This window comes from Salarias fasciatus, chromosome 4 (assembly GCF_902148845.1).
Source record: "Salarias fasciatus chromosome 4, fSalaFa1.1, whole genome shotgun sequence".
In the NCBI taxonomy this organism is placed as follows: domain Eukaryota; kingdom Metazoa; phylum Chordata; class Actinopteri; order Blenniiformes; family Blenniidae; genus Salarias; species Salarias fasciatus.
The window spans coordinates 9,159,074-9,177,223 of NC_043748.1; the positions used below are offsets into that span (position 1 = coordinate 9,159,074).

Here is an 18,150-nt window from a genome sequence, read left to right on the forward strand (position 1 = left end):
AGATTAGCTGCAGCTGTCCGGAATGGTGAAAGACTGAATCCACACGTCACTGTCTGAGCTTCTTCTAAAGGATTCTCACTGAACGGAGTATTTTAAAACAGAGTAAAGATATGTTAAAGGTGTAATACAACATTTTGATTTCCGGGTGGATCACCTAAATAATTGGTGGGTCTGTTTGTCAATCATTCTGACGAGCTGCTTTCGTAAGGCGGTTCTACGTGTTTGCACCCAATCAGCTTCTCCCTTTTGCGCATGCGCATTCAGAGTGTTTATGTAGCCGGTGAGCTTCTGAGCTCGTACTTACCGATGGCGAGTCTGACATAATGAAACTGTAGCTGTTTCGGAAAAAAAAAAGCTTTATTTATGAGCGAGGCGGATCGCAGAAACTGTACAGAGCCGTGCACGCCGGAGAAGAGGAGATCGCGCTCGTACACTTCCGCGGTTTCTGGGAGAAGCAGGAGAGCCAGGCGGATGGTATGGCGCATGCGCGTTGTTCAAAAAGTGAGTAACAGACGTGGGGCTTCGTCTTTTCGAGAAAATGTTGTATTCCACCTTTAATGAACACAAACATTAAAATGGGATACTTGACAATTTTGGTCAGGACTGAGATGCTAAAGTCCCTGTAAACACACTATTCATAGACTGTAATTGGCAAAGAGCAACCGGGGCTGACTCAGGTCTTCAGATGCTACCTTGAAACAGTGGAGCTGGCCTGTGACTGGCCAGAGGAAGTGGTGGCAGCGCTGAGCTGAGAGAAGCCACTCTGACAAGACTCCAGGCTGGACATAGAGCCTCTGGAGAAGATCAAAACAAAACAAAGATTTACATTTAATTCTTTACATTTATTTATCAATCAGACCTTTTGAGTAAAGCAGGTTATAAATGCACAGCATACACAGGTATAAAAAGCACAATGTCGGCTACATTTTCCAATCACTCACAGTTTCCACAAAAAAAAAATCTAAGAATGAAGACTTCTCAGCAGTGAAAAATATTTTTGATATCGAAAACAGAAGGCATGAAGGAGCAGAGGAAAAGCTGAATAAACTGACCTGAAGTCATGGGAGGACAGCACCTCGGTGTAGTACATGATCTTACACTTGTGGGAGGACACCTGCAGAGAGGCCAGCACGTCGTCCACCCGGGGCAGACTGGAGGCGGTGGAGGCTGTGGAGCTGTGGAAACGCCACTGGAGGATGTAGAAACCCGGCCAGCGTGTGATGTGTGAGCCCTGAGTTAACGCGGGACATTCGAAGGATCAATGACTCAAATTCAACACGCATAAACAAAAAAAAAGTTTAGATTAATTACCTCAATATAAACTGGAGGTTTAAAAGTCTTTTCATGCCTCACCTGTACGCTCTCCCCCTCCCTGCAGATAAAGGCTTTCTCCACCAGGCTGTAGTCCTGGCCCAGCACCCAGCTCCTGTCTATCAGCTGGGCGTTAGCAGCCCCGAGGGACGCGATGCCGTGGGCCGTGTCTTTCTTCGGAGGCTGCGGGGCCCTCTTGGAGTGGTAGATATTGAAGATGACGTCCCCTTTAGACACGTCAAAGTCCCAGGTGATGACGGAGGAGGCCTCCGTGATCTCAATCAGCATCTATGGGGGAGGGGGGGACTTGATGAGATTAGCAGACTGGAAGACCATGAAAGATTCATCTTCGACCACAAGGCTTGCAATTTAAAGCTGTTCCAGTTGGTGGCACCACAATCCACAACATAAAATCTGCTGGATGTAAAGAAATGCCCTTTGCTCACACTTGGAGAGCGCTCTCATTAGCCTCACTGTTTGACACATTAATCTGAGTTGTGATTGCACCTCATACGGAGCGCCTTTGAAGATGCTGGCGCTCTTGTAGATGGAGTCAGTCAACAGGCAGTTTTCTTCACTCTCCAGTTCCTCGGCTGTCCTGTACAGAGACTTCGGGACTGTGCCTCCCTCTGGGATGTCACACTGGAGACAGCAGAAGGCAAAAAAAAAATAGAAAAAAAGAAGTGGTTCAACCCAAAACAAAACAGATTACTCACATCACTTTGCTTCTTTGTAAATAGAAGCCGAAGAGGAAAATATTGCTACTTCAGTGTCTGATCTACAACACAATGTGGGCATATGACTATAATTCAAGGACAGCTTCTCTTTGTAGGTGAGCGTTAGTGGCTTTTCAAAACATTGCCATGTGAACCCAGATTACTCTTTATAGAAAATGTGAGGTTTGATCACTAAAGACAATAAAACACAGACATAAAGCTTCAAGGACAACCTCTCCAAGCAGGTCGACAGGCGCCGGTGGTTTTGTTCCTCAGCCACTCAACGGGAAACATTTCAGTGTGTTAGAGCGGCTAACTAAAACATTCCTCCATCACAAGCCAAAAGGCGGCACAACTACTCTGATATGGTTTCTACTGAGGTAAATAAATATTAGGTCAAAAACAAGAGCGAAATACTGCATTTCAAAGTGGACCAAAACTGAAAACTAGTAATTAACTGACAGGCTTTACCTGATGTGAAGCGCACTGCAGATGCTAAATGCACAGTGCACTAAAAGCAGCGCGTCAGTGACGTGCAGTTCGATACGCTGAGGACTTAACCTCACCATGCATTCTCCTCGCAGAAAATCAGGGATGATCTCTCTGTCAATGTAGTCGAGTAAGCCTCCTGGACCCTGGTAGTCATTTCCAGCATAAACAAGGAACTTCTTGCGGGTGTTCTCATCGATCAGGGGGCTGACCTGGAAACAAGATGCCAACAGTCATAAGAGAACAGATGAGGAACAGCAGGGCGACCTATTATGAACTGTGAGCATCAATCTATAATAAATGAATAATTCATCATTGAGGAAGACATGGATTGGCTCGCACATGATGCTGCAAGTAGAAATCCATATATTCAACTCTGATTTGATTAACATAAAAGCTCATTTTCTATTAGTGTCTGTGGTTTCACTATAGTCAATAAACTGTATCTTCTACTTCTCCAGAAAGCAACTCTTACTGACTTGACTGAAATTCACACATAGTATGTGTCAGCGATGCACTGGTTTAGACATATTTATTGTTGGTTAAGTCAAATAGCATATTTATGTATGCATAAAATTGTTCTACTCCCATTTGTTTTTTCAGGGTATCACTTTACGACATGACTCCGTATTGTTGGGAAAATAATGAAATGTCCCCCATGAGGCATTTCATATTGCACAGCTATAATTATCTTTATTTGTCAATATTAGATTGTTCCTGCCTTCCGTCTCCATTTCCTCCTTGTTTATTGTTTGCTCATATCTGCAGAGTGACTGGATTACATCCAGCTATTTGGATTTCGCACCAATGCGATCTGTGTGTGTCCACCCTCATCAGCTTCACGCATTCTTGGACAATTACGGTGATGAATTAAAATCAAATTAACGGTGATTTGTCAGAAGGCAGAAGCCGACGCTCATTCTCACCAGAGTCCAGACCACTGGAAAAACTCTGGGAGCCCGCAGGATGAGCAGGCGGCCCAGGGTTTCAGGGTAGTTGGCCTCAATGACCTCGATTATTCTCAGCAGGGCTTTGATGCCGGGCCTCCACAGGTGGCGCATGTTGAGTCCCTCTAGATCCACCAGGCATGTCCAGCAGCTAATACAGCAAAAAATATAAAGCATCAACAACTGTAAACCTGAAAGCTGACTAAAGAGGCAGACGGGGGAAATTTTGGCACCTAATTGGTCGACCGAACACTCTGGTATTTTCCTCACAACGTCTCAGCCCCTCCTCATTGATGGACAGGACCTGAGTCACACAGAAAAAGCAGGAGTGTTAATGCAACAACAGATATAATCAATAAAAATAACCGCTTACATTTAAGCGATAAATCTGGTCACCTGTCTCAGTAGCACCTCCTCCCCTAAGGCTCGAACCAGGCCTTTAGTGTCCATCTGACCCAGACGCAAAATATACAGAGGACGGCCATCTAAACGTCACACAAGGAGCAAACACAAAACAGAGGGCTGAAAATCTATTCAAATTAAGGGCAGCATGATTTGATCAGTCTGATCTAAATGAGGCTGGTGCAGTAAAAAGGATAGAGGAATAAAACCTCAACTGATAAGTCAAATTTTATTCCATTAGTTTAAAAAAAACAAGAAAATTAAATATAAATCTTGAGATCCAATTAACTTTAATTGCTAAATATGATACGAACAATTGAAAATATTGCAATCTAATAATTCTATCTGCTACAGTATTTCGTTCCAGACTAATGTTGGCAAAAGCATTTTCTGAATCCTACAAGGAGCACATTTCCACAAACTCCGCCAGTATTTTACAAGGAACCACTAACTGGCGTGTATTACAATATCTGCTGTCCAGTTTTGATCTCAGCGTTGTGCTATGCCCCACTTCCAACTGATAAATAAGAAAATCACAGTGAAAAATGGCAGCTCATGTCTTCTGTCATGTCACTGTGCAAGTTCGTCCTGCAACACGACTGGGGCTTAATGTTCGACACTCCAGGGGACGTTGAGACTGCATAACAGAATTAGCAGGCAGAATGAAAATTAACACACTAAGATCTACTCCCAGAATAACCCCCCCTGTGGGATACACACTGCTTGTGTTTGCCAGCCCATTCACCGTGAAAACATTCAAAGAGCAGCTCCTGTGTTTAAGTCCTAACTCCAACCGGCTGGACCGGCCGAGTCATTTTTCAGAAACAGGAGCTTTGACGGACGGTGCTCAGACCTCAGAGTCAATAATTAACAGGCCATTTCTACCCATTTGAAAAAATAAATACAGGCAATTTGAATTCCCTGGGTTTTTTTTTTTTTTTTTACATTTAGTAATGTTTACAAACTGACAACAGGATTAATCTGTGAAAAAAAAGAGCAAAGGAGACGCGACGTTGCTCCTCCTGTACCTCTGTCATGGTGGTGCCAGCCTCCAGTGTAATAATCCTGAAGCAGCTGTGGACGCTCAAATGTGTCTAACAGGAAATCCACTTGATGCTGCTTCCTCCAGGTAAGCGACTGCCACAAGAACTCCCTGGCCTTGTCCAGGTTGAAATCCCTCGCCCTGAGGAAGCGCAGCACATGCTGATCCTTTGGAATCTGCACACCACAGCCAGGGGTCAAAACCACAAGTTAGTTATTGATGCAAAAACATGTTTTTTTTTTTATGTCAGGTATGTAGGATGAATACATGAGAGGCGAGTAAAGTTGAGTTAAGTGTAGGAGCAAGGCCTCAGAAAAGTCAGAAGATGGTGTAAATAAAGAAAGAAAGAAAGAAAGAAACAGGTGTACTGTACATAAGTGCACAATCTGCTCTCTGGATAAATAATAAGTGCTGGTGTATACGTGACCTTGCCCTTGTGGGTTTCCTGGAGCCACTGGCGCAGTCGAATAAGACAGCTCTCTTGCAGAGGTGTTAAGTCGCCAAGGTAACGTCTGATGTAGTCAGCATCCAACTTGTCTGCAGGCCAAAACATGTACAGTAGAAACTTAGAATGTACTGACATCAAAATTCAGTGAAATTAGTCAATCCAAGGCTAAAACTTGCTGAATTACCACAGAAAATATATTATACATGCCAGAGATTGTCTGAAACCATTTAATAGTAAATTTAAAGTTAAAACAATTTTACATTGATTCATTTTGAAAGATTTTGTCAGCAGGTCTGTAACAGCGGCGCAACGAGGCTCGCTAAACTCTATGCGAGCCATTTGAAAGGCGTCTGGGTTTTGATTTTACCAAAATGAGGTGTCAAAAGGTGACGTTAATGCATTTTGTAAAAAAATGTGAAAGGATTACAAGCTACAACTGCCTGTGCAGTGATATGGGACTAACTTAATGAAAACAGACAGGGAGTGTCCGCTGCCACTTCTTCATGGGACTGCTGGAAGCGTCCTCATCTATCTACTTCCACCCTGGAAATGTCTAGAAACTCAGCTGACAATAAATGCTGACTAATTATTGTCCTTGTGTCATGTTTATAGTTCCATTCTAAGATAGCAATTTCATTTTCAAGCCAGTTTGGAAACATAATGTGTTTACTTTCAGTTTCGTGTTATCAGCTGGGGAAACACCCTGACTGCCCTGAACATGAGAATCTCTTTTATACAACATTAACATGAAGCTTCATGTAACAGTTGCACTCATCTGGGGAGTGATAGAGTCAGAACAGAAGCTTTTAGCTGTTTGCTTCAAAGATCACAAATTACATAAAGAAGGAGTGAGTTACAAAAATGTCACGACAAGCAAAGAAAAGCAGGAAAATAGCTAATCAAATTAACATTTATAATTTCTAATTTCAAGACTTCATTGACAAGGCTGAATTAAAACTAATCCCAGGAGAAAATGGGAGGAGATGACTTGGCAACGCTGAATGATTTATCATCATGAGGACTTGTGAAGGAGAGGTGTTAACATACAAACATGAATACATTTACAGTATCTAGTAATGTTTGAACTTGATATATTTTTAACATGAAAAGCACTTATCGAGCTGAAAAGTTAGATTGTGTAAAGGTTTGAGATTTTCAGTGATATACTGACCATCAGGAGAAGTAGACATTAGCTCTGGTGGACTGGCTGGATCTTTATATGGCAGTCCATCCCTGGCGCTGTGTCTGGGGATTGTTCTCGCTGTGGAAGATGGAGGCAACCGAGCCTTAGAGGTAACTGCGCCCGAGTCATGCGGTGGGGTCCAGCGAGGTATGTAAGTAACCCCTTCTTCCTGCAGCTCTTTGAGGTAGTACTCGATAATTTCTTTACCCTACAACAGCAGAATGAAAGATGTGTTAATAATCTGGTCAGGTGCTTAAAGCACTTTCCACAAGTTGCTGCAAATACAACTTGCAGATAATCAAGACAAATATACAAACCTTCTTAATGCTGGCAGCGTACTGCTTCATTGCTATTTTCTCGGCGGTGCTCTCGAAGCCAAAAAAGGATTTAATGTCCAGACTAGCAGTTTGTTCAAAGCACGTCCAGTCCTCATTCTCCGGGTGAACCTGTGGAGGAGGACAAAAGATGAATCTGGGCTTCACTTCAACCTGTTGCAAGACTTTAATGTGTCTGTAACGGTGTCTGTCGTCTGTTCGTTGTTTTCAAAGTAATGTATTATAAGCTAAAGTACAATTGAAAGATCTAAAATTCACCAAGGAAAAAAATATCTATATTCTTACCAATATAGTGCAAAGCTTAGAATGAAAAAACATAAAACAGATTAAATTCATAATTAAAATAAGTATGTAGGTAATAAGTCAATAACTAATAGAGTAAGCTTCCACTACTGTATGTTCAGGTCAGAGATACTGGCTGTACTTAGAAAGCTCCATATTTTCTAAAGTGTAAAGACGGGAAAACGTTTGAGAACCACTACAATAAGTAAATAATAAAGAAAGAAACCTTTTTACTTGTGTTTTACTCACCGTGTAGTTACAACACTCGCGGACGATGACTCTGTTGGAAAAGGTTTCGTTGTGGACCTCGATGCGGAGGGTCCGTTCTCTGCGGTTCAGTGTGTTCTTTTGGATGAAGTACAGGTAGTCGACACCAGCAATCTACATGCGGGAAAAGTTTGCAGTCCTCCATTAGTTTGGAAAGTTATCAAGCACTCTGAAACCAAGGCTAAAACTGTTCGAGCCGCAGACATTTATGCACAGCATCGAACAGTATCAGAACAGCACAATTATTTCTCTGAGCTACAATTTCCTACGTTTGTTCTTGAAAAGAAATAATCTCACTGCAGATATAGTTTGTACTGTGGAACACTGCTTTCTCTGTAACAGATCAAACATGAGGTACCCTTTTGAGAAGTCGCGGAGCATCGATGTCAATCGTACAGCGCCTCTCAGTTACCAGCACCGATCGATCCTCGTTTTCACTCTGGCTGATAATCTCACTGTCAACAAACACTGGGATCAATGAGCACTTTGGGAACCTTCTCACGTAGGCCTGAAATTAAAAAAAAAAAAACATAAAATAGTTAGTTGAACTTTTTTTCCACAAGGATAGCTTGCCATCGTCAAGAATTTCACTGGAAAGTTTTCCATGTCGTGATGTGGACGAAGATCTTCGATCGGTCGAGGGAAGTGGGTCAGTAGCCACTGCTCCTACAATGAGCTTTGTTAAGAAAAGCCAACATGTGATTTGCACATGATCTCGTTGTACAACTGGGATGCTTGATAGATGCATTAAAAGGTCATGAAATGACATGTCAACATGTTTATGACTTGTGCAGAGCAGCGACCTGCAGCTGTGCAAGCTTTTTACAAGGTCCGATTGCTTTGTTTTACTGCCCCGGGCATACGCCCATATGTTCAAGCTAAATTCAGCAGAGCTCACCTGTCAATATTGATTGAGTAACCTAACAGGAGCTTCAGGACGTGTCATGTTACGATCCTGCCTGCGCCACTGGCGACAGTGAAGCTGCAGATGAAAACTAATGACGGCAGCAGATCCAGGGCTGACACAGTAACAGAATTTCCACTTGTGGCAATTCAAGGGACAGCATTGCAATTAATATGATGCAATTATCTATCCATCCATCTTCTCCAGTGCTTTATCTGAATCAGAGTCACAGGGTGCTGGACCCGATTCCTGCTGACTACAAGCAAAGGCAGGATAAACCTTGGACAGGCCGGGTCAATCACATGGCAAACACAAAAAAACAGTCACACAAACTCTCACACGCCGTGTTTTGAAAGGTCCTCAAAACCAACATGTACTGAAACCCATGCAACACCGAGACAAAAACACTCATTAAGTGAATTATTAGGAGATGTTTACTTAGTGAAAAGGCTTGTGTATGCAGCATGATGTGCATCAGAGGCAATTTTGCAGACAAACTGAGATCGGGCATGAATCTATCTTCAGAGTCAAAGTACAAAAGATGGGCCTTGAATATTTTATGCAGACCTGGAAGACTTCAGAAATTTGCAGTTCCCACTATTTGGCACCATTTTATTTCACATTTGCAGCCCATAGCCACCTAATTACTGTGGCTGTGGAGCATAAACAATGTTTTATTATCACAGGTGAGATTGATTAAATGCTATTCAACAAGGGACACCCATTTACAGTTGGCTCGGTGGAGCAATACTGAAACATAACTGGTGAATCTCCGTTATGTAAAGGCCCAGGAGAGTCATAAAGGGGTGTCATGAAAAGGACAGCAGTGATGTCACTGGTTAAACATCCAGTAATATCCAGGACACTGATTAGGACTGTTAGCCGGAGTAATAACTGTCAGTGGCAGGATCAGCCAGGGGACTAATGAGAAAGCTGGGAGACAAATGGAGAGCAGAGGAGGTGACAGAGTTCTGAATGGATCCTCTTCTTTGTGCCGTCGAGGTCGGAGCCCTCGCATATGAGCTGCAATTTAGTTTTCACAAAAGATTTATTTTGAGACCCTTTTCAATAACCTGCAGAGACGGAGTAAGAATTTTATACCTGCAGTGTTTCATGAGAAGCCATCGAATGACACTTGTGTGGGAGCTCCACATATGGTTTTATTGTATTATGTGGGACTGCCTGTTAAAAAAGTCCTAGCTTCAGAGCAAAGAGTCACTGATGCATCACAGAGCGTACCACACTCAAAGGACAATGCACAAGTCATTGGCTTAATATGTAACTTCAGAGAGCAAAAAACAAGACTGAAGTCAGCCAATAAGACTGAGTGAAATCAGGCCACCTCTCAAGGAAATCCCTCTATTTTACTTTTGTCCTTCGGCTGCTTTGCCCAAAGTCAATGAGATTTTAAAGGGCTAATTTCCAGTTTAATAAAGCACTACATTGGTATCATAAAAAAACTATTCCACGCAAAATGAAGACAGCTTCTCAAATGCTGAAAAGGTGTAGTGAAAACTGTGGGACATGGTGCTACTTTGGTGAATTTTTCTGTGTCAGCTGTGACACTGAACTCGAGGTCTGTTTTGTGTTACATAAATGCAGTTGGGAACATTTTCCCCATGAACTCAGCAGAGGCCACATCTTATCTTTGCGTTACATCATCTATATTTTGTCAACTGTACATATGAATAGAAAAACGGTCTGCCCAGGAAGTCTATTTATATTAAAATGAGTGCAAAAGCAGCTTTTTATAAATCTTACAAAGTCAGACGAGGACACCTGTTACATTTAATGATAGGAAAACAACAGGGACAGTTAGTTGCTGTAGGTAAGAGTTGACCATCAGAAGTAAACCTCTCCCTACAAGCTGTGTTGTAGTATCTACCCATAGATTGCACCTACTACAGCAGAAACAGAGAACAAACTACATATGCAATATGCAATGCACTCTCTCCTCTCCAAACACACGTGTCCTGCAGGTCAATGCACACTAGACTCAGAGAGACAGACAGACAGATGTCCCTGGGAGGAAGACAGCAGCAGTCTCCACTCCATCTATTACCACAACTGAGCCTTTGAAGCAAAAGCAGTAAAAATCAGAGTGCACAGTGAAAACCTGACTGTGAGCTTACAGGGAGTAAAAGTACTCGGGATACTCACCGCCATAATTAACTCAAACGGGTGCTTGTAGACCCGGACAGGGGACTGGTATTCCTGCACCATGGTGGAAGTCTTCTCATTAAAAAAAAGAACTCTGTCAAAGGCAAGAAAATTACAGCTGTCAGGAAGGCACAAAAAAAGTTACGGTATATCAGCTGAGTGAAGTTCAGTGAGGCGAGAGACACCGGTGTTTTATAACAACTGGTTCCCCTGTTAACTGGTGGCCCACTTCCTTTAGCATCCTTTGTTACTGTTACTACTACAGATTAAAAAAAAAAAAATCGGACAGAATTCCGTTCCTATCCTAGAAAACACCGTTTACTAGTCATACGAAACAGTTAATGTCGGACCGTTTTGTCAGTCCTTATCTTTGTTTGATGAACATGTGTCAAATCTTCACTTTCAGACAGCTGGACGCGCTCACGTTGGAGTACCCGTAAAGTCAGGAGGACCAGTAAACAGGGAAACGAGTAAATCCGGAACACCAGTCACTTTCACATGATTCTTATTTATACTAAGTGACTCTATCAAGGAATAAGAACAAGCCCACAAAGATAACATGCGTTTTAAAGAACGCAATTATGAAATTATGAAACATGAGGAAGAACATAATCAGACATAAATTTACAGCAGAGTAACAACGAGCACTGATAAACAGCAACAGAAAAGAAACAAAGGACTCACAATCAGTGAAACTCCGGTGGGAACTTTTCGAAGAGTTACTGAAGCAGCTCAACTTAGTTTATACACGCTATCAGCTGGAAGACAAGAGTTTAATGTCCCGCATCGTGAGCAAACAAAGTGAAAAAACTCCAACTGCGTCCCATCTGTCAGTCTGCAACTCCTTCCGTTAACTCCGCCTCCTGAGACACAAACAGGAAGTACGTAATGACGTATACAGTCGACGTAACGTAACTCCTGAGGCTACATTAATAATTTTATGATAACAAATTCTAATTAAAAAAACGTAAATAATACAAAATATATCGTCTACTAAGTATTTCCATTGGAAATACTATAAAATAAAAAAAGGGCATGGATTCAAGAACCAGCCAACTTTTCATTGTGGATGCTGCATGTTCTCCTACAGTGTGTGTGTGTGTGTGTGTGTGTGTGTGTGTGTGTGTGTGTGTGTGTGTGTGTGTGTGTGTTCTTCTTAGTACCCCAGTTTCCACCCACAGTCAAAAAACATTCATGTGTGGTTAATTGGTGTTTGGTTGTCTGTCTCTGTGTTTGCCCTGTGATGGACTGGTGACTTGCTCTCACCCATGTTTAGCTGGGATTGGCTCCAATGCTCTGTGATCCTGAACAGGATAAAATGGATCAATGGATAAATAATCCACCAAATCAAAACAGAGCATCTGTGTCCTCAAAGCAGGAAATTAGCAACCGCCATGCTATTTGTATTATTTATTTGATAGTCACACCTAGAAACCATAACTTCTTGGTTCAAATCCAAGTTCAGGTCTCACTGTAAATGTGCAACTGCAATGGATCACAGAGCAACGCCCTTAATCCACAACTTACCAGGTAGTGTCAGGGAGGACATCTGATGCATAACTTGTGCCAAATAAAACACATGGCTCAGATGTGACGTGACTATAACACACAGTGACTACTATCGAGAGGTTGAAAGGGTTCACACAATGTCTTACTGTTATCACTTTCCTGTTACTCACAATTCATGAGTCATAGATACAACAGGATTTCACCTCTGTGGAGAAAATGTCTATTTCAATATTATTTATATTAAAAAAAGAAAAATCAAATGTAGCATCTCTGTGCAACACTGAGTTGGGAAAGCTGCTGCTGATGAATGAATGGAAATCATAAAATGATAAACAGTGAACTACAGCTACAAGGAACGTAACTTACAGACAGATTAATGGTCAACAATGAGCCAACTAGGAAATAGTAGAAACGACATATTGTGATATTACTCATTTATACACTTACACACTTATACACACTTATTCACAGTATATTTGATACTTGACTTCCTCCTTTAAGGTGGTTTCACCAGTTCGATCAAACCTACCTGTTTTTTTTTAATAACCCAGCCAGTGTGAATATTTTTCCCGCACAGTTCACACACACACACACACACACACACACACACACACACACACGCCCAGTCTTGTATTTCTATCCTTGTGGGGACCGTCCATTGACTCCCATTCATGTCTAGCCCCTAACCCTGACCCTTACCCTAACCCTAACCCACACCACAACAAAGCCTAACCCTAAAGAAATGTTTTTGCACTTTTACTTTTTTCAGTAACAACAACATGGTCAAGAAAACACTGTTTCTCCTACTTAGGACCGGAAAAAGGTCCCCACAAGGCACGTCGTTCCACGTTTTGCTATCCTTGTGGGGACATTTGGCCCCAACAAGGATAGAAATACGAGAACACACACACACACACACACACACACACACACGCACACACACACACACACACACACACGTGACTGTAAGCTTACTTTGAAATACAAGAAGTAATTACATGTTTGACTGCATGTCCTTGAAGAACACATTCACAGATTGCAAATGTGATCTATGGTGTTTTGTTTAATTCTGATAACAGCTGGGCATGAATCTGTGAAAAGGTTCAAAACATAATTTCTTGACCTGTAATGTAACAAATACAAAAACTACTACTAAATAAAAGCACATGCAAATTATAAAATGAACATCCTTTTAATCCTTTGTTAAAGGCACAGGTCAGTTTAGTATGGGAGCAACCCAGTCATCTCCTCTGGATAGAAGGTGTTCTCTGTGATTGATGGTATTCAAAGGTATTCATGGTGCCACTAGAATGAAGCTCACCAAGGACGATTGTGAAGGTGTGAAACGTGGCATAAGTGAAAGCGTCAGATATTCCATTGTTATTCTAAGCAATGAGTGGGCTTTCTCAGTGTGAAATCATTACAGAGTTTCTGAGTGGACAGTTCATGGCATCCAGAAACAGCCTGAGAAAAATGGATGAGTTGTATCCAAGCTGCCATCAGGCAGGCCGAAACTGAAAACACAATTAAAAAAGAATCAATTCATCAAGCTGCTCACTGAGAAAAAAAGGGCCTGCTCATTACAAACTTAGAGTTTCTGAAAACAAGAATCTGCTTCAAACATGCCAAAAAAGAAAGAAAGAAAAAGATTAAGAAATATTTCTTAAATGTTAATATCTATGAGTGTTTTTTGTTTTTTTTTCATAAACTTGAATTGCACCTGTCTTCATTTTAAACTACTTCAGGGTCGAGACACACACTTCAATGCCAGAACCACCCATGGACCGATGAAAATAGTGGACTTAGCCATAAACCTCTGAATATGTATGGAGCTGAAAAACCCCGGCAGTGATCATCTGAAGCTTGCAGCGTTGTGAGAACAGATTTGGATAAACATACCGTTTGGATTGCAGGTAGATGTGGTTCTCAGCTTTCAGATGTTGTACCTTTGACCTGAATGAATTGACTGAGGTCTTCTAACCTACAGTGAAGCATGATTACTGTCATTATAGAGAAATTGTGTTATGGCGTTATGTTTAATTATGCCTTAAATCCTCATTCCCAGTGATTTTACGATGTTGTTCTATATATAAGTTTGAGGACTGACATGTTTTCTGGACACCCATTGAGGTATTTATTCCATGTCTTTGCAGCCTTATATATCGCATCCCATGGAGACACAGCTGTTCTCACACAGGGACTCCTGAAGCAGCATCTGTGGGGGGAATTCAAAGCTTCTGGATCTGGCTGCCTACAAAAGCTCCTCGAGTCCAGCAGGGGACATCCTGAGAGGGGAAGCAAAGTTGAGATAAGCTTTTTTTTTTTCCTAATCAGCCTCAGGCACAAAAATAATGTTACAAATGTTACCAGCAAGCTGTTCTCACCAACTGTCTCTGCAAAATTTTAGATAAAACACGGCCACCTCTATGCAACGGCTCAGTCACGCCGATTTTCTTACAAAAACACAGCAGATGTGACATTCAGGTTCTTTTGTCAATCTGTCATTTACCAAACCTGTTGGGAAAAGAATGCAATGTTAGGTGTGATTGTACAACTGTGCTGTGCTAAAAGAACACTTTACAAAACATGACATACAGAAATATAACCATCCGTATAAAGCCAGAACAAGAAGACAGGTTCCTATGAGTGTTTCTTCCTCAAGATTTTTTTTTCTCTCTCCTTGTGAGTGTTTTTATTGTCAGTGAGCTATTGTGTCGTTTCCATTTGATACTTTAATTATGATCAAGGGTCATGGAAAGCATCCTTGAGTCTGTTATGACAAAGATGATTACTGAAATCCTTACCCTGCCACAAGCAACCGACTGGCAAAAGAATATCACAAACACAATGACTTATTTATTCCCTCTGACCAAAATAATCACCTCTGCTCTCTCAGATGGTTGTGGAAATTGAAGTTTGGCAGACAGAACACTGGAGTTTACAGATCGTCCTCTTTGAACTCAGCTCATCACCTCTCGGAGCTCATCATCATTTTTACTATTCCCTTTGCTCTCCTATCTAATTAACTACAATAATAGAAGAAGAATATTCGATTTATTTCTTTTGGGATGCACAACGCTGATAATTCTAAAACTTTTGGAAACAAAGATTGCGACCATATGGCTTTTCATTCATTCATGCTCTGGTAATCCACAATATGAATTATCCTCTTTTGATCAGCTGCATTTCCAGAAGATGAGATATAATGCTGAGAAAAATAGATAAAAGGTCCAGAAACAGGAGCTGTGAAATAATATGGCATCTCCAAAGAAATGAGTCATAAATCAATATAAATCAATGAATCACTCGGCCAACTGACTGACCTTTGTGCACACCACGCTTTCACAAAGTGCTTCCCAGAACGACTGGTGCAGCGATTACAAGACAAAACAAGGAAGTAGCCGGTTGCCTTCACTTCCTTGACGAGCCTCATCTTGTATCTCTCACTGTTGAAGCTGAAAGACTGATCTCTGTTTTATAGTTTGGGTATTTTCTGATTATTCGAAGGCACTGAAAGGATCACAGGTCACTTATTTATGTAGAACTTCATGCCCTCATATAAACGATGATAACATGATCTGCAGATGTAAACTACAATCAGAAGACACTACATTGCTTTCTCTCTCTCTCTCTCTCTCTCTCTCTCTCTCTCTCTCTCTCTCTCTCTCTCTCTCTCTCTCTCTCTCTCTCTCTCTCTCTCTCTCTCTCTCTCTCTCTCCACTTTGAATACAATTTTGAGCTGTTTTGCAAAAATGAGCAAATGAGAGAACTACAGGGGAGCAGATGTAAACGAGGTTGTTTGTATAAAGTGAACTCGAGAGATTACATTTTCATTTGACTTCCAAAAACCTGCTGCTGTTTTTCTTCTGCGTTTCTCTTTGGAAGGCACCTGAGGGAAGAAGTCAGTCAGAACTAAAATGGGGGCTATTTAGAAGAAAAAAATAACAGACCACGCTGTGAGGAATTTGAAAACGATTTTCAGACGAGCACAGAATTTATCCAGAGGCCTCAGTGTTTAGCAGCATGAAATAGATCATTTAAAATTCAATTATGGCAGCCCTCTCCTAACTTTCAAAACATTCTTGCTGGTGTACATGTTTGTTTTTATTTTGAGTAGAAGCGAAAATATTTGAAGGGCTGAGATACCCGAGGTTACACGGAAAATACAATACTGATTCACCTACCTGAACCTAAATCGGATTAGGGTAAGGATATTTAGAGGCTATCTTAAATATTATAAAAGACTGCTAATGCTGTTATAGTGATAATTAATGGTGGAAATACAATGCCTTTTCTTCTATTTACAGTGTAAATCTTCTTGTTAATGGTGCTCTACAAGGGGAATGTAACCCTACGGCTAATTCAGACTCAAGACTGTGGTTTGTTGATCTGCATTATCTATTTACTGCCAGCAAGTTAACCGAGGACGAGAGAAAGAGCTTTCCTTTTTAAATCTTCTCAAATCCTCAGAGGAATGAGAGAAAAGTTTACCACTGTTTTTAAAGTGTTAATTCATTAGGCTTAAATTGTTGCAGAAGGTGGGGCACTCAGAAAAAAAAAAAAAGCTGATTTACAATTCAGATTCTAATCAAAACAAATCCTGTTTGTGAGGGCTCTAATTATCAGAGGTCTGAAAATGATGCACTGAAAAGCATCTTGAAGTTATCGGCACATGGCAGCTCAGTTTCACCATGATGGATTAGATGCTTTACCTTTTAGTGAAATTTACTACATATACAACCCTCGCACGGTTCTTTTCTTGTTTTTATTTACACTTGGATCAGATAAGATATTGCATTGGATTTGAGCATGAAGATCTCCAGCCATGGATTCATGGTCTATGTAACTGAAGTTTTGTCACATGGTCAAATGAACATTATACTTTGAATATGGCCACACAATGACACAACCATAGGAATATATAAAGCCATATCTTTGCATTGATTCATTATTTTTGTTGTTGGGCTGTTGTTCTTTTAGCATCCACATGATGTCCTCAGTCTATTGACAAAAAAATGTTCCAAAAAACAAGAAAATAAATGTTTTTGTTTTGTTATTAATTAGTGCTGGTTGAAGCAGGTAAGTCAGAGGTGATGTGTTTGAATACACTGGCATGACGCATGTTGATTATCACAGATGGGAGGACTGTTGGTACACAAAGGGCTCGTCCCTCCCAGCAGGTGGGAGTTAGAGCTGATGCACCAGACAAAAAGCACACAAAAGCCACACACGCCAATGTCAGATTGATATTAAAATTCAAAGCACTAGCAGAATGTCAGTGACTATGGGATTTTTATAACACAGTGGCTGATCGCACCAAGGCTCCTCTCTGTGGCGAGGTGCCACTTGTCTTGACAGTGAAGGTTAAACCAAGTTTTTTTTTTTTTTTTTTTTTGGTGTGTTTGAGTTCATTTGCTAAAAAAAGAAAAGTAATTGCAGCTCAATTCAGGCTCCATTGATTCACCCTTCCTCTGGTGCACTTTATCCAACTTCGGGAAGCACAGTGCGAAACAATTAAGCAATGATGCGTTCATGTTGTAATATTTTCAAACAAAGAAAGCGTGTTTGCTTTCTGGTATGGTTACAGAGTACATGTGTTCCTCATACACTTGGACAAGGCACATTTTGTATAGGCTGACAAGACCTCAAGGATTTTCGTTGGTGGATATTTTGTTGGAGTGGGAGTAGTTTAATTCAACTGGTGCAACTTAAATGCAATGTCTGAGATGTTCCGCTCATCTTCTTTTTTTCCTTTTTTCCAATATGATTCCATCCCCTGCTCTCCTCTGCCCACACACATACAGCCTTTGTATTAGTGCCATGCTTCTTCGCTCAGCACATACATGAAACTATTACTGAAGGCAGGCTGGTGAGAAGAAAACAGCAAGGAAGGAAAAATAGACCAGAACAAGTGTGTTTTTGGACTCAGCCCATAAAAATAGGTCAGAGTTTTATACTAATTAAAACTGGGCTTGGTGTTGATTCGTGTCAGTCCAAATTTAAGTAGACTTTGGAAGCAGCCTCAGGTGCTTGTGCTACAAGGAGAAACAGCAGAAAAAGGTTCGCATAATTGGGATAACAAATTAGTTTGCGTGTGCAAAATAGGTGTTGCTCGCTGTCAGTTCTGCTAAATACAATTCCTGCGCAGGCTGCCA

The 18,150-nt window shown here is 41.2% G+C and overlaps 1 protein-coding gene across 1 annotated transcript; it reads right to left on the reverse strand.

Moving 5' to 3' along the window:
- Positions 1–452: 452 nt before the first annotated feature.
- On the reverse strand, positions 453–11,330 carry sec14l1 (SEC14-like lipid binding 1). Its single transcript, XM_030090359.1, has 16 exons — positions 11,171–11,330; positions 10,487–10,582; positions 7,781–7,930; positions 7,405–7,536; positions 6,856–6,984; positions 6,527–6,746; positions 5,335–5,444; positions 4,894–5,083; positions 3,860–3,948; positions 3,697–3,767; positions 3,443–3,614; positions 2,594–2,728; positions 1,819–1,953; positions 1,354–1,599; positions 1,053–1,231; positions 453–794 (listed from the first exon to the last, which is right to left on the reverse strand). The coding sequence occupies exons 2-16, from the start codon at positions 10,547–10,549 to the stop codon at positions 689–691; spliced, it is 2,127 nt and encodes a 708-aa protein (XP_029946219.1). The 5' UTR covers positions 10,550–10,582; positions 11,171–11,330; the 3' UTR covers positions 453–688.
- Between the last annotated feature and the right edge of the window lie 6,820 nt (positions 11,331–18,150).

What these genes read in the sequence shown, in the direction of transcription:
- sec14l1 (XM_030090359.1), bottom strand. Translation starts at nt 10,549, where the DNA reads ATGGTGCAGGAATACCAGTCCCCTGTCCGGGTCTACAAGCACCCGTTT. An exon ending in TTCCAGTGGTCTGGACTCTG is followed by an intron (nt 2,729 to 3,442) that starts GTGAGAATGAGC and finishes TCTTGTTTCCAG; the next exon opens with GTCAGCCCCCTGATCGATGA. An exon ending in TTCTGCGAGGAGAATGCATG is followed by an intron (nt 1,954 to 2,593) that starts GTGAGGTTAAGT and finishes TGCTGTCTCCAG; the next exon opens with TGTGACATCCCAGAGGGAGG.